Source organism: Erithacus rubecula (assembly GCF_903797595.1).
Source record: "Erithacus rubecula genome assembly, contig: scaffold_175_arrow_ctg1, whole genome shotgun sequence".
NCBI lineage: Eukaryota > Metazoa > Chordata > Aves > Passeriformes > Muscicapidae > Erithacus > Erithacus rubecula.
In genome coordinates this window covers 209735-224108 of record NW_027636134.1, presented here as the reverse complement: position 1 = coordinate 224108, position 14374 = coordinate 209735, and the positions used below count along the sequence as shown (strand labels likewise).

The 14374-nt window shown below is 55.2% G+C and overlaps 1 protein-coding gene across 2 annotated transcripts; it reads right to left on the bottom strand.

Annotated features, from left to right (window-relative positions):
- Positions 1 to 9010: 9010 nt before the first annotated feature.
- On the bottom strand, positions 9011 to 13757 carry LOC306815623 (cytochrome P450 4F3-like). 2 transcript variants are annotated; one of them, XM_079332194.1, is made up of 13 exons: positions 13553 to 13757; positions 13098 to 13242; positions 12720 to 12773; positions 12314 to 12441; positions 11727 to 11857; positions 11142 to 11409; positions 10773 to 10839; positions 10569 to 10698; positions 10365 to 10498; positions 10216 to 10280; positions 10057 to 10139; positions 9733 to 9957; positions 9011 to 9050 (listed from the first exon to the last, which is right to left on the bottom strand). In XM_079332194.1, exons 1-12 carry the CDS (start codon positions 13736 to 13738, stop codon positions 9777 to 9779), a joined length of 1572 nt encoding a protein of 523 aa, XP_079188320.1. In that variant the 5' UTR covers positions 13739 to 13757; the 3' UTR covers positions 9011 to 9050; positions 9733 to 9776. The 2 variants fall into 2 exon arrangements, with proteins under 2 accessions (XP_079188320.1, XP_079188319.1); XM_079332193.1 differs by lacking the exon at positions 9011 to 9050 and having other exon boundaries at positions 9714 to 9957.
- Between the last annotated feature and the right edge of the window lie 617 nt (positions 13758 to 14374).

Sequence of the window (14374 nt, the reverse complement as noted above, 5' to 3'; positions counted from 1 at the left end):
AGCAGCCAGTGATCCTGCGAGAAGCCAGGAAGCAAGCACCCAGACCTGGACTGTGCAGAATCATCAGGAGAAAGTGACCAAGAGAAACAGTTCACGAAAAGAATGGAGTTTCATTGTTTGCATGAATGCATGTTGTTTTTCTTCCTTTGTTTTAGCTTTTGTAGTGAAGCGTTACCAGTGAATCAATCCAAGACAAATATCTGGGTTTCCTTAGCCAAGTCAGCAGGCTCCGACACCATCTGCTTATCTAACACAAGTCCTGACAAACCTTTTTCAACCTGTTTAGTAGGAGTAACCTTTGCCAGAGGGTTTCAACAATGTCACCCTTGAAAGGTATTGGCCATATCATGATCATCATGTATCTCCAACTCCCAGCCAAAGACATCAAACTTACATTGACAATTCTAAAGCTGATCAATTTGATCTCCAAGAGCTTGAAATCTTAGGTTCAGTAACTATGAACAGTTGTTATTTCTTTCATCTCATGAAAGGAGACGGTCCTCATTTAAATGTTACCCCATATCACCCAGTTTATAGCAATGTGACTTTTTGGTGTAATCAAACTAAACTTCTCACATATTTTGAGTCACACGCAAGTCGATTTAGCAAACTTCCAATACGATTTCCCAAGGGAATTTGGCACATTTGTGGAGACAGAGCATGGCAGGGCATAATTTCATATATAAAAGGTGACCCCTGTGCACTTGGACAACTTACCATACCAGCCCCCAGTGTTAAAGAGGTGGTCAAAAAGAAAAATAGAAAAATCAGATCCTCCACAGGACATCATTTTGAAAGTGACTTTCGCCCATGGAACTCTGGCACGACAATTATCACAAGCATTTTTTTTACCTCAGGTGAGCACTACATTTGCTCTGAGACAGTTAAATCAGTTGGGATGTTGGCTCAGTAAAGAAATAAATGCCACATCATGGCAATTAGTGACTTGTTGACAGATGAAGAAGCAGTGAAACATGCCACTCTACAAAACAGAGCAGCCCTTGACTTCCTTTTACTGGCTCATGGGCATGGCTGTGAAGATTTTCAAGGATTGTGTTGCATGAATTTATCAGATCATTCTGTTTCCATTCATGAACAGTTGCAAAATTTAAAGGATTTAGCTAACGAAATTACTGCAAGTGATCCAACCTGGCTAGACAGGTTGTTCGAAGGTTGGATCTTTGCCTCTTGGCTAAAGGAACTCTATAAAATAGGCTTGTTTATTCTATTAATAATAGTTGTGTTATTAGTGTTTTTACCCTGCATACTCCAGTGTATAAGGAAAATAATGGCCAAGATAGTTTCTAATATTTTTGTTGTTCAATGAAATGGGGGAGATATTGGTGAAGGAATAGCAAAGACTTAGGAATGCCTAGCAAGTAGTTCTGAAGCAATAGATGAAATAGGGATGTTAGCAGTATTTAACACAGGTGCTGAAACTAGTTATGTTAAGGTTTGAGGCCCCTTCCTTTGTTTAGATAAAACCAAATACCATACATGCCAAAGAAGCACCAGATATCCTGTCTCAAGCCTGGCAGGAGAGATCTCAAGACAAGAATAAAGCCATAGAACATGGTAATTTAGTTGTTCCTCTAGGTTGCATGCAAATATTAGGAAATTAGTATATTGTATTAGATTGGTTATTTGAATTTAGATTATTCATTATGGAATAATACTTATTGTACTGCAAATGGAAAATCTCTCTCTCTCTCCTGCTTCTCTCTCTTCTCTGCTTCTCCTCTCTTCTCTCTGCTTTTGTCTCTTCTTCTTCTTCCTCTCTTCTCTCCCCGCTCCTCCTCTCCTCCTCCTCGCTCTTATTACCTCTAATCTCTAACTTTTCTCTAAGCTCTCTCATATACCCACGCCCTATAATAAAATACAACCCTGAAGAACAGCAAATAATCATCTCCTGAGTCTGTCCAGTGACCGTCCAGAAACCCCACGGTCCCACAACACTTGGCCTGTGGGGGACACAAGAGTTTCCCAGGCCTGGGCTCTGGTGCTGTCCCTGCTGACTGAGTGCCAGAGCGGCTCCCAGCGACACCTGCCACATGTTCCTTCCCCTGCCCTTACCTCCCTGAACCACCAGCACCCACTGCAGTCCATGGTGGCATCAGAGCTGTCTCCTGCCTGTTCAAAAGGAGACAGATCACAAACAGGCACAGGGTGCCCATGGTGACATCTCAAGTCTCTCTGGGCTGCTAAAGAGCACTGAGGTCACATGAGGCCAGTGACTCCATGGTGACATGCCAGACCTCTTTCACCCTCCAAAGACTTGTGAGCTCCCAAGCACTCACCAGAGGACAACAGATGTGTCTCTACATGCCAAGGAGCCCATTTGGCACAGGCACTCACCGAGGTTCCATGCTTACATCCCAGTGGTCTCTGTGATCCTAAAGAACACTGAGGTCACGTGCAATCCCAAGGGCTCCATGGTGACATTGCAGCAGTCTCTCATCTGCCAAACCACACTGACCTCACAGGCTCTCACAGGGTCTCAATGGCAACATCACAAGTGTCTCCAGGATGCTAAGCAGCTGTGATGTCACAGGCACACACGGGGACTCTAGGGTGACATTCCAGGGGTGTCAAAGGCTGCAAAAGAACCATGAGGTCACACACTGTTACAGGAATTCCACAGGGACATCCCAGGGGGCTCCAGGCTGCTAAAGAAGTGCTTTGCCACAGGCACTCAGAGGGGTTCCATTGTGACATGCCAGTGGTTGCCATGCTCCTAAGGAACACGGAGGTCACAGGCAGTGACAGCAGCTCTGTGCTGACATCCCTCGTGTCTCCACCCTGCCAAAGAACTCTGATGTCACTGGCACTGACAAGGGCTCCATGGTGACATCCCAGGTTTCTATGAACTACTAAAGAGCACTCAGGTCAAAAGCCCTCCCAAAGCCTCCATCCTCACATCCCAGAGGGAGACAGGTTTTTAAAGAGCCCTGAGCTCACCTGCACTCACAAAGCTTCCATGGTGGCATCACAGGGCTCTCTGGGGCTTCTAAGGAGCCAGGAGGTCCCTGGCAGTGAGAGGCACTCCGTGGTCACATCCTAGAAGACTCTGGGCTGCCAAAGAGAGGTCAGGAGCAGTCACAGGTACTCCATGGTGTGAAAAGTAAGATTCACTTTCCTGGTAAATTTCAAAACGTTTAATAAAAGACAGTAAGAGACAAACAATAAAGCCAAAGGTTATAAAGGTCAGGTGCTTGACATACAGCCCAGAGCATATACTAACTCAGAAAACAATTTAGAAATTGCATCAATGTATTGCATATTCCTAGAGCTTCATGTACTATTCAACCTGTAAATCAACTTTTAAAAACTTTTTATTTTTAACTTTTTTTTCTCCTTGGGGCTCATGCTCCTTCTTGTCAGCGCATTCCCAGATAACGAAGATCAATAAATTCCTTCCCTGGACTTCTGGTGTTAGTCACCCCTGTGCTCATCCAGACAGAATAACCCAAGAATGTGTAGAAATTCCTGGATATCTTCCCTTTTTACCATTCTCCGAGTTAGTTACATGAGCAAAAGCTTTTTACATCACCATGAAATATAGATATTTATCACATTACTATTTTTAAGTTTTGGTAAGAGCAGAACTAAAAGAAACTATATTCATACAGCAAAGTTTTCCAACATTATACACATAGCATTCATTTTAATACTTGCGAAAAGCCAATAATATAATATGTAATTATAACAACGGTGACATCACAAGGGTCTTTAATCTTCCTCCCCTCTCAGTCACCCTCAGCACGCCCCACTGCTCCCGGCAAGGGAAGGAGGGAGTCTTTAGGAGCCGCCGGAGCTCCTGCCCCGTCCCTGCACGGGCAGCAGCGTGAGACCCTAAACCCGGTGTGCGGGACTCTGAACCCGCCGCGCCCCTGCCCCGCCTGCCGCCTCCATTTCTGCATCGCTCCCTCGCCCCGCTGCGCTCCCGCTCGCCCGGGCTGAAGAAGCCGCACCGTGCCCGGCCCCGCTGCTCGCCCAGCGCAGCCTCCTCCTCTCCCGCCATCGCCCGCAGCCCGTGCCCGGCCGCACCGTGCCCGGCCCCGCTGCTCGCCCAGCGCAGCCTCCTCCTCTCCCGCCGCCGCCCGGGGCCCTCACGCTCGGCTGCCGCCGGCGCGAAAAGCCCTTCCCGTGCTGCCCCGCGCCACCGCCGAGCCTGAGGGAGCCTGAGGGGCTGCGCGGGCAGAGAGGGGAAAACAGAAGCAAAAACAGAAATCAAAAAGAAAAAGCGGCCTGGCGGTGGCGGAAAAGGGAGACTAACAACTACCACACTCCCGCCTAACACTCCTGCCCATAGCCGCAGCTCCGCCTGCCGCACCGAAAAATAAAACGCCCCGCAGCAGAAACACAAAATTCCCTCCCCTCAGAGCGCAGAGCCAAAGCCGAAAGCCGCCAAGGGCGCCCGGCCCTGCGCTGCCGCGGCGGGCGGGGGAACTCGGGCCGGGCCGGTCGCTTCGGGCCGGGCTCTGGGGGCAGCGGGGCCGGGGCGGCGCAGTATTTCTCTGAATATTCAGGAGAAGCCAATCCCACAACATGTGTTTGTAGCAGCGGCAGAGCCGCAGCGCCCAGCGCTCCCCACTCCCACCCCACCTGCGCCACCCCCTCGCATCCAGCGACCCCCGGGAGCGGAACTGGGGCTCGGGGGGAGGGGGACGGCACGGACGGTTCTGCACTGGGGGCCCCGAGCCCCCTGCCCAGCCCTGTGAAGCGCGGAAAAACTCTCTATACTGCACAAAATAAGGTATAAGAGTAGGTATGTATTTATTCAGCGCTCAGGGGGATAACTCCTCCAAAACCACGCACACCTTTGGCGACCTGCACCTCTCTTTTTATTCTCTACAAACTACAATTGCACAATACACCTAATACATATTCATTGCCTGTTCTGCTTCATACTACAATTAGCTACACGCCTCTTTCTGCTCCACACGGCTCCTTGGGAAAAAGGAAACAGTGTTCCTCTCAGTTGAACATTTCATCTTGTCTCCTTGCACATATTCTTTTTACTCCTTTGCTCATCTTCTGGACTTTGATACCAGTTTTCCTGGGTTCAGGGATCTGGAGAATCCCCCTTATCCTGTGGTGCCTTTGTCCTTGCATCCTGCTCGCCCACCCCAGCTCTTTATCTTATCCTGCAGCCTTGCTCTCCCCCGTTCTTGTAAGCACCGTAAATTCCAGCAAACATAGGGTTTTGTCAGCCCCCTTCTAGTCCAAGCATTTCCCGATGCTCGATTCCTAACTCTCAGTTGCTCTGTCTCCCCTGCAGGCTCAGGGGGTGCTGCCCCCTCCCCAACAGCCGCTGCTGCGGCGGCCGCGGGGCACAGGGGGTGGCAAAGGGGGGTCCGCGATGCGAGCGGGGGAACAGCGGGAGGAAGAGGAGCAGAGGGGAAGGGGAGGAGAGAGGAAGGGGAGGAGCAGGAGCAGGAGGAGCAGGAGAGGATCAGCGGGCACAGGCGGAGAATCGCGGTGCTGCAGGGCGAGCCCGCTGAGCCCGCAGCTCCGCTGGCCCCGGCAGCATCGCATTCCTGCATCCCGCGGGTGAGCGCGGAGGGGAAGCTCGGCCCGGGGCTATCGCGGCAGCTCCGGCACGGCTGGTTGGGTTTCGGATTCTTGGGGGATGGGGGTTGGTGTTTGTGCCTCGCAGATTCGGGAATCGAGTCCCAAATGTATTTGGGTGTCCGTGGGAGAGGTATTGTTTTATTGATGTGAGGAGGGGATGTTTCTGGCTCTTGCAGGAATCCAAAGCTGAGCAGTAAATGCTCTTTGGGGGGATTTGAAGGGGCCCACGTGGCGATGGCCCGGTCCCGGCGGGGCGGGACATCGGTTTTGGGGATCCCCGGGAGAGGCGGGGGATGAAAGGCGGGAGCCCCGGCGTGGGGAGAGGGGCGACAGCAGAGCTGGGGGACCCCCGGCAGCCTGGAGGGGAGGTGGAGCCGGGAGATGAGTGGGGTGCGGGCTCCCCGAGCCTGGAAGGGCTGGCAGGGAACGGGGGAAGCCCTGAGTGCCTGGAGTGGGGAGATGCTGGAGAGGGGGACCCTGGGACCTGAGTCAGGATCAGGGCAGGATGAGCCCTGGGACCCACAAAACTCCCTCAGCGTGCCTGAGCAGGAGCCAGGAGAGGGGGAATCCCCAGGAGCCACGGGTCTCCATCAGCTCTGAGAACAGAATCCCCATAACCCCAAAGTGAAGACAGTGTGAACAGGGATCTCCTGGGAGAGTATTTCTGGGCTCCTTAGTGAGTTTTGGTGGTTTTTATGGACACCAAACAGCCCAGGCATTTCTAGAGATGCACTCAGACAGCAGGACCTTCAAAGCCATATCAAGCACTTTGTTTTTCCCCCAAACCAAGATTTTCCATTCCCAAGTCTTATACAGATGGACGAAAAGGCTGTGAGGAACAGGAAGATGTCCCAGGACAGCCAGGCAGGTGAGGAGGAAATTACTGCCCCTTTCCCCCTCTGTCTTGCTGGGGAGGATTGGGGGCATCTCTTTCTCCTTCACTCTGGCACAGAGGTAAATCCCATCCTCTCCTTGTCCTTCCTCCTCCAGACCAGGAGCTGAGGACGGAGACCAGGGAGGACAAATCCCCACAGCAGAACCTCGTGGAAGAGGCCGTTTGCAGCAGCTCCACAGTGCAGGAATCCAACAGGGAGGAAAAGCCACAGAGATCCCGCACCAGGAGGGGCTGCAAACGCAGATCATGGGGATCCGAGGAGGAAAGACCCAGCCTGGGCCGGGCAGGCAGCCAGAGATGTGGCCAGAGCTCTGAGCTGAGGGTCCATGAGCAGCTTCATGATGGCAAAAAGCCCCTTCAGTGTTTGGAATGTGGGAAGAGTTTCAGCACGAGCTCCAGTCTCGTCCAGCATCAGATGATCCACAATGGGGAGAAGCCCTATGAGTGTGGGGAATGTGGGAAGGGATTCGGAGGCACCTCAGATCTGATCAGGCACCTGACAGTGCACACTGGGGAACAGCCCTACGACTGTGGGGAATGTGGGAAGGGATTCAGTGTGAGGTCCCGTTTGACCCGCCACCAGAGGACCCACACTGGGGAACGGCCCTACAAGTGTGAGGAATGTGGGAAGGGATTCAGTGTGAGGGCCCGTTTGACCTACCACCAGAGGATCCACACTGGGGAACGGCCCTACGAGTGTGGGGAATGTGGGAAGGGCTTCAGGAAGCGTACTGACCTCACCCGCCATCAGACGATCCACAGTGGGGTAAAACTATATGTGTGTGGGGAATGTGGGAGGAGCTTCAGCCAGAAACACAACCTGATTGTCCACAAGATGATCCACACTGGGGAACGACCCTATGTGTGTGGGGAATGTGGGAAGAGCTTCAGCCGGAACAGTAAACTGATTGTCCACCAGAGGATCCACACTGGGGTACGACCATATGTGTGTGGGGAATGTGGGAAGGGATTCACAGACATTTCTGGCCTGACCTGCCACCAGAGAGTGCACACTGGGGAACGACCCTGCGAGTGTGAGGAATGTGGAAAGGGATACACAGACATTTCTGGCCTGACCCGCCACCAGACAGTGCACACTGGGGAACGGCCCTACAAGTGTTGGGAATGTGGGAAGGGATTCAGCTGCAGCTCCAGCCTGATCTGCCACCAGAGGATCCACACTGGGGAACGGCCCTACAAGTGTGGGGAATGTGGGAAGAGCTTCAGCCAGAGCTCCAATTTGATCTGCCACCAGAGGATACACACTGGGGAACAGCCCTATGTGTGTGGGGAATGTGGGAAGGGATTCCGTGACAGATATGATTTAATCTGCCACCAGAGGATGCACACTGGGGAGAAGCCCTATGAGTGTGGGGAATGTGGGAAGGCCTTCGCCGTCAGGTCCCATTTGATCCGCCACCAGAGGATCCACACTGGGGAACGGCCCTACAATTGTGGGGAATGTGGGAAAAGCTTCCATAACAGCTCCGAACTAATCTACCACCGGAGAGTGCACACCGGGGAACGGCCCTACGACTGTGGGGAATGTGGGAAGAGCTTCAGCGCCAGGTCCAGTTTGATCCGCCACCAGAGGACCCACACTGGGGAACGGCCCTACAAGTGTGGGCAATGTGGGAAGGGCTGCCATGACACCTCTGGACTTCTGCAACACCTGACAGTGCACACCGGGGAACGGCCCTACAACTGTGGGGAATGTGGGAAGAGCTTCAAGCACAGATCCCACCTGATTGTCCACCAGATGATCCACACTGGGGAGAGGCCCTATGAGTGTACTGAGTGTGGGAAGAGGTTTCAGAGGAGATGGAGTCTGCTAAAGCATCAGCAGATTCACGTAGAGAAGAGGAGAGGCCCTTCTGCTTCCCCTATTGCAGGAAGAGCTTTAAGAAAAACTCCACCCTCGTCACCCACCAGCGGATCCACGCCAGGGAGAGCCCTAACAGTGTCCCCAGTTTTGGAAGAGCTTCTCCCAGAACTCTGCCATGACCCAGCACCAATGGGGGCACTGGTAAGGGAAGCTCTGTGAGTTCCCTATGTGTGGGAAGAGGTTCCTGTGCTGCTCCAGCTCCATCTCCTCTGTTGGACCCTGTTGGATGCTCCCCAGTGATCCATAGTCCTGGTGATCCATGTTGGGAATGCACCTGGCTTGTGGTCTCCACATCTTCCTGGCTCACCGTAGGCACCTGGACTCAGCAGGCCAAAAATCCATTGGATGCGGACTGACATCAGGAATTCATTTGGGACAGCGGATTTTACTTTCCATCTCAAAAAATTGCACTTTTGTATCCCATAATTTCTACTGGCAGCGTCAATGAGTACTGGATGGACCTTGAGATCTTCACCAACCTAAACATTACATGATTCTACTTCTGTCTGGGCCACAGGCATCTTCCACAGCCAATAGCTATGGACTGGGGCAGAAAATCGAGATTTTGGAGACAATGGAGTGGAAAGTTGTCTAAAAATGGTTCTTTTTACCTGCTGAAGCCTATGCATACCCAGCCAGCATGAAAAGGTAAATGCTTTTATTTGGGCCCTGATTTTCTTTAATTTTTCTTCATCCCTTCACCCAGCATTGGGGTAAAAATAAAGACATTGAACTAAGATATTGACGTGGACATTGTGGGTGGGGACATGGTGGGCACGGGAATATGGATATGCACACAGACATGGGTATGGACATAGACATGGACATGGACCTGGATATGCATATGGACATGGACTTGGATATGGACATGGGCAGGGCTGTGGATGGAGATATCAGGCTTGGGGGGGGTCACAGACATAGATGGTGACATGGGGGAATGTGGTCATGGATGGTCACAAGTGGCCTAGGGGACAAGTCCATGGGTGGACACATCCACACCATGACATGTTCCATGACCAAGGTGTTATGGGCTAATGTTTGGACTAGCTTTTTTTTTGCTTTTTTTTGTGCAGCTGCCAGATTTTTTTTTAAACAGTTTTATTTAAGCTAGTGTTTTTTGGGTTTAAGTTGGAAAGTGTTTCTTTTGTATTTTTGTTAATAAAAAAGTTTTTTTCCATTTTCACCAGAAAAGCAATTCTTTCTAAACTCAGTAAAAAAAAAAAATTGTAAAAAAAAAAAAATGGGGGGGAGCCCATTAGAGCTCTTTTTCCCCAAATTTATCCTAAACTTAAACACAAGGAGAACACATCCCCACCGCCACCACAATGTTGTCCCCTTCACGCTACCATTGAATCACTGCTCCTCCCCTGGGTGTGACACCTGCCTGGCGGGATGTCCCCATGTTCTGGTGACCCGTGTCCCTCAGGCCACTCCCACCAGTGGCTCCAGCAGCAGCCAGAGCCCGTCCTCGGCTCGCAGGATCAGCTCGGGCTTGCGGCGCGGGGGTGGCCTCGCTGTGTCCCTCCGCAGCACGAACCGGGACAGTGTCAGTGCCACCACCACCTTCATCTCAGCCATGGCAAAGCTCTGCCCGATGCAGTTCCTGCCACCACATCCCCATTGTCACTGTCACCCCACTGTGATCCCAGCCAGGGATGGGGGTGGCACTTGGGGACACTCCTGTTCCCACCCCACCACATACCTGGGGCCAGCAGAGAAGGGGATGAAGGAGGACGGAGACCGTCCCTTGCTGTTCTCTGGGCTGAACCTCAGGGGATTGAACACCTGGGGTGACAGTGACACTGTGAGGACGCAGCTGTCACCACCATGGTGACAGGGACACCTCGTAGGGTGGCACTACCTCAGGCTCGGGCCAGAGGTCTGGGTTGTGGTGGGTCCCGTAGATGCTCATCAGGCAGATGACCCCTGGTAGGATGGGAATGGCCACTTTAGGGAGAGCAGGTGACAGCAGTGGGTGGTGACACTGGGGACACACTGGCCACGCCATACCTTTGGGAATGACATGGCCGTCACGCAGGGGGATGTCCTCGGTGCAGCGCCGGGACACGGCAGTGACAGGAGGGTGCAGCCGCAGGCTCTCCTTGATGCACATGGTGGTGAAGGGCAGCTGGGACAGGTCCTCCCTGGGGACAAGCAGGAGTGACACCGTGTTCCCTGGCCACACAGCCTGGGGTGGCCCTGGGGACATCTCACCATTCAATGTCTGCAGTGTCCCGGCCAGCTAGGAGCTCCTGGACCTCTCGGCGGCACCGCTCCTGGTGCTCAGGGTGGCCAGCCAGGTTATAGAAGAGCCATGCCAGGCCACTGGCCGTGGTGTCATGGCCTGTGGTGACATGGGATGAGTGAGGGGACACTGGAGTGGCTCTGCCCCAGTGGCACCTGGGAGCTCGTGCTCACCCTCAAACATGAAGGTGTCAGCCTCGGCCGCGATGTCCTCGTCTGACAGGGTGTGGCCGTCCTCGTCCTGCGGGAGTCAAGGTGAGCCATGGGCCACCTGGGGCCACCGGTCTATGGCCAAATCCCTTCCATGGCCACCGCCCTACAGGCACCACTATCCCACTGGCTACCAGCTCTATGGTCAATGCTGTCAATGGCCACCACCGTTCCCTGTGGCCACCGGTCTATGGCCAATCCTTCCATGGCCACCACCACCCCCTTGATCACCATCCTCCATGTCCACCACCCTATGGCCACCATCATTTCCCCATGGCCACCACCACCCTCTCAACCACCTCCATGTCCCCCTGACCACCACCCCATGCCCACCTTGGTGAGCAGCAGGAGGTCGATGAAGTCCATGCTGCGTCCCCGGTGGCCATTCAGCCAGGCCTGGTGGCCCAGGCGGGCGAGTTCGCGGCGCCGGCACTGCACCACGTCAGCGGTGAAGGCGTGGACAGTGGCGCAGGCGCGGGCGAAGCGCCGGCCATCAGAGGAGAGCCTGTACAGCCACCATGGGTGGAGAAGTGGCTGGAGCTGGCGCCGGACCACCAATGAGCTCAGCTCCAGGATGGCCTGGATGTACTCGCTGGGCCGCCTGTGGGAACCAGGGACACTGAGAGACATTGGGGTCACCAGCATGGCCAGCAGAGACCATGGCAGGGCCTTGGGGACACCAGCATGGCCAGCAGAGACCATGGCAGGGCCATTAGGGCCACCAGCATGGCCAACAGAGACAATGGCAGGGCCATTGGGGCCACATGGCCAGCAGAGACCATGGCAGGGCCATTGGGGCCACCAGCATGGCCAACAGGGACGATGGTGGGGTCACCATGGCTCCCAGGATGGCCAGCAGGGACAATGGTGGGGTCACCACAGCCCCCAGGATGGCCAGTGGAGACAGGTGGCACTCACTCCTGGCAGTGGCTCTCATGGTTGAAGATGCACTTCTGGAGCGTGTCCAGGGTGAGGAGGCTCAGGGGCTGCAGCACCTCCATCTCCAGCGGCCCCCCAGCAGCGGCCGCTGCTGCTGCCCCCCACTTGTCCTGGGGGGATGGATGGGGTCAGGGACTGAACAGGAACAGGGGCAGGGGATAAATTGAGGGGTGGGACAGGGTGGTAGAGGGGCAAGAATTGGGGTGGGGGTGTGGGACAGGGATGTGGTGATGAACAAGAGGTGGAGTTGGGTTTGGGGGCAGGTTTGGGGTATGGGACAGGACAGGATTTGGGGTTTAGGACAGGACTTAGGGTGCAGCAGTGGATGCAGGACAGAATTTTGTGTGCAGGACTCAGAGTTTGGGATGCGGGTAAGAGTTTGGAGTGTAGGTCAGGATTTGGGGTGCAGGACAGAATTTTGGGTGTAGGACTTAGGGTTTGGGATGCAGGTCAGAGTTAGGGGCAGAAGTCAGGATGTAGGGTGCAGCACTTATGATTTGGGGTGTAGGTCAGGATTTGGGGTGTAGGTCAGGATTTGGGGTGCAGTGGGGACTCGGATCTCTCACGAGCAGCACGCGGGTGCTCTGGTTGAAGATTCCCAGGTAAGCCCGGAGAACATCCCCGTGGAAGGCGGGGGTCAGGAGCCGCCGGTGCCGCGCCCAGCGCTGCCCACTGCTCAGCAGCAGCCCCTCCCCTGGGGAGGGAACAGTGGGGTCAGCCCAAGGCACCCAGGGGGTGTCCTGCCCTCCACTGCCCTTGTGACACACCCGGGTACATCCTGGGGGCACCCAGAGTGTGTCCGGGTCACCCACTGCCCCTGTGACACACCCGGATCCACTGCGGGTGCCCAATGGTTCTGTCCCCAAAACTTGCTGTGTCCTCCCCTACGACACCATCAGGGGCACCCAGGGCTGCTGTCCCCAACCATGTGACACCCAGAAGTGCTGTCCCCACCCAACCCCCTCCACTTACCAAGCCAGGGCTTGAGGAAGCCATAGAAAGTTTTATCCTTGGGGGCCACGAAAGCTGCAACACACAAGGATGGGGTGGGCAGGGATTCACTGGGGTGGGGACACTGGGGTCCCCCGGGTGGGGACACTGGGATGAGGCACCCTGTCTGCACCCCTTAACCCACAGTGGGGACCCTCTCCCGGCACCCACGGCCTTAGGGAACCTCAGGGACAGGTTGGTGGCCACTCTGGGGTGGTGTTTGGCCTGGCCATGGTGACACCTCTGGGGACCTGTGGGGTTGGGCTGGTGGCCACCGCCTGGGCACTGCCAGGTCTCTGTGCCAGGTGCAGTGACACCCATGGGTGGCCCTGGGGACCCATCTGGTGTCTCGTGTCCTACCTGAGGCACTGAGGAGTGGCCGGAGGGTGCTGGGGTGGAAGAGGCGCAGGACGGGCAGCCAGGGAAGTCCCCACCAGAGGCAGCCACGACGGTACCGGGCCACCAAGGCATCCACCTGCTGCAGGCCCTGCTCTGTGCTCTGGCCCTGGGGACAACAGGGGACATGTGTGTCATTGGGGACATGCACAAGCTTAGGGACACGTGTGCCCTCAGAGAACTGCCAGCCTTGGGGACAAGTGTGTCTGTCCCCACTGTCCCTTTGCCAGTGCCACCACCCCATCCTCACTGTCCTCCCAAGTGCCACCACCCTGTCCTCATTGTCCTCCCAAGTGCCACCACCCCAATCATTCCTTCTGTCCCATCACAGGTGTCACCACCCTGTCCCCATTGTTTCTTTGCAGGTGCCTCCAGCCTTGATCCCGCTGTCCCCGCAGGTGTCACCCCTGTCCCCTCACCATGCCAGTGTGTCCCAGCAACCAATTGCGCCATGGCGGGGTGGGGAATTTGTTCAGCTGGCGACAAGTGGCCCGGAATCGGGTGACAGCCAGCAGCGCATCCCAGAGCCACCGCAGCAGCAGGGCCACCAAGAAGGTGCCCAGGGCCACCACGGCCAGAGAACCCAGCGCGGCGGCCACCGCCATGGAGCCGCTCCTGGGGACAGGCTGGGGACAGGACAAGGGTCAGGCGGGGCGGTGTCACCCGCGGGTCACGCGGTGGCCCCGCGCTGGGTGTCACCGCATCCGGCTTTTGTCCCAGTGCACGTCCTGGTGACATCGTGTCCCCGCCCCTGCCCCGGTGTGTCCCCGTCTCCCTGTGTGTGTCCTTGCCCCCCACCCTGTCCCCCCCACCTGTGTGTCCCTGTCCCTCTGTCCCTCTGTGTGTCTCTGTCCGCTCCGAGTGTCCCCATCCCCCTCTCCCCCGTGTGACCCTGCTCCCTTCCGTGCGTCCCTGTCCCTCCCCGTGTGTCCCCATCCCCCTCTCCCCCGTGTGACCCTGCTCCCTTCCGTGCGTCCCTGTCCCTCCCCGTGTGTCCCCTGCTCCTGCCCCCCCTCGCGGGATCCAAGTCCCCGAGGTCCCGGGGCCGTGTCCCGTCGGATGTCCCCGTGTCCCACGGGGAGTTCCCGTGTCCCATAGTGTTATAGGTACATATTACATTATTGGCTTTTCCCAAATATTACAATGAATGCTATGTGTATAGTGTTGGAAAACTTTGCTGGGTGAATATAGTTTCTTTTTGTTCTGCTATTAACAAACCTTAGAAATAACAGTGTGATACA

Bases quoted from the DNA above. Each gene is read 5' to 3' on its own strand.
- LOC306815623 (XM_079332194.1), bottom strand. From the start codon at position 13,738: ATGGCGGTGGCCGCCGCGCTGGGTTCTCTGGCCGTGGTGGCCCTGGGC. The intron at 11,858-12,313 runs GTGAGAGATCCG...CCATCCCCCCAG, and splicing joins AGAGCACCCGCGTGCTGCTC to GACAAGTGGGGGGCAGCAGC. The intron at 10,499-10,568 runs GTGAGATGTCCC...GCTTGTCCCCAG, and splicing joins GACACTGCAGACATTGAATG to GGAGGACCTGTCCCAGCTGC.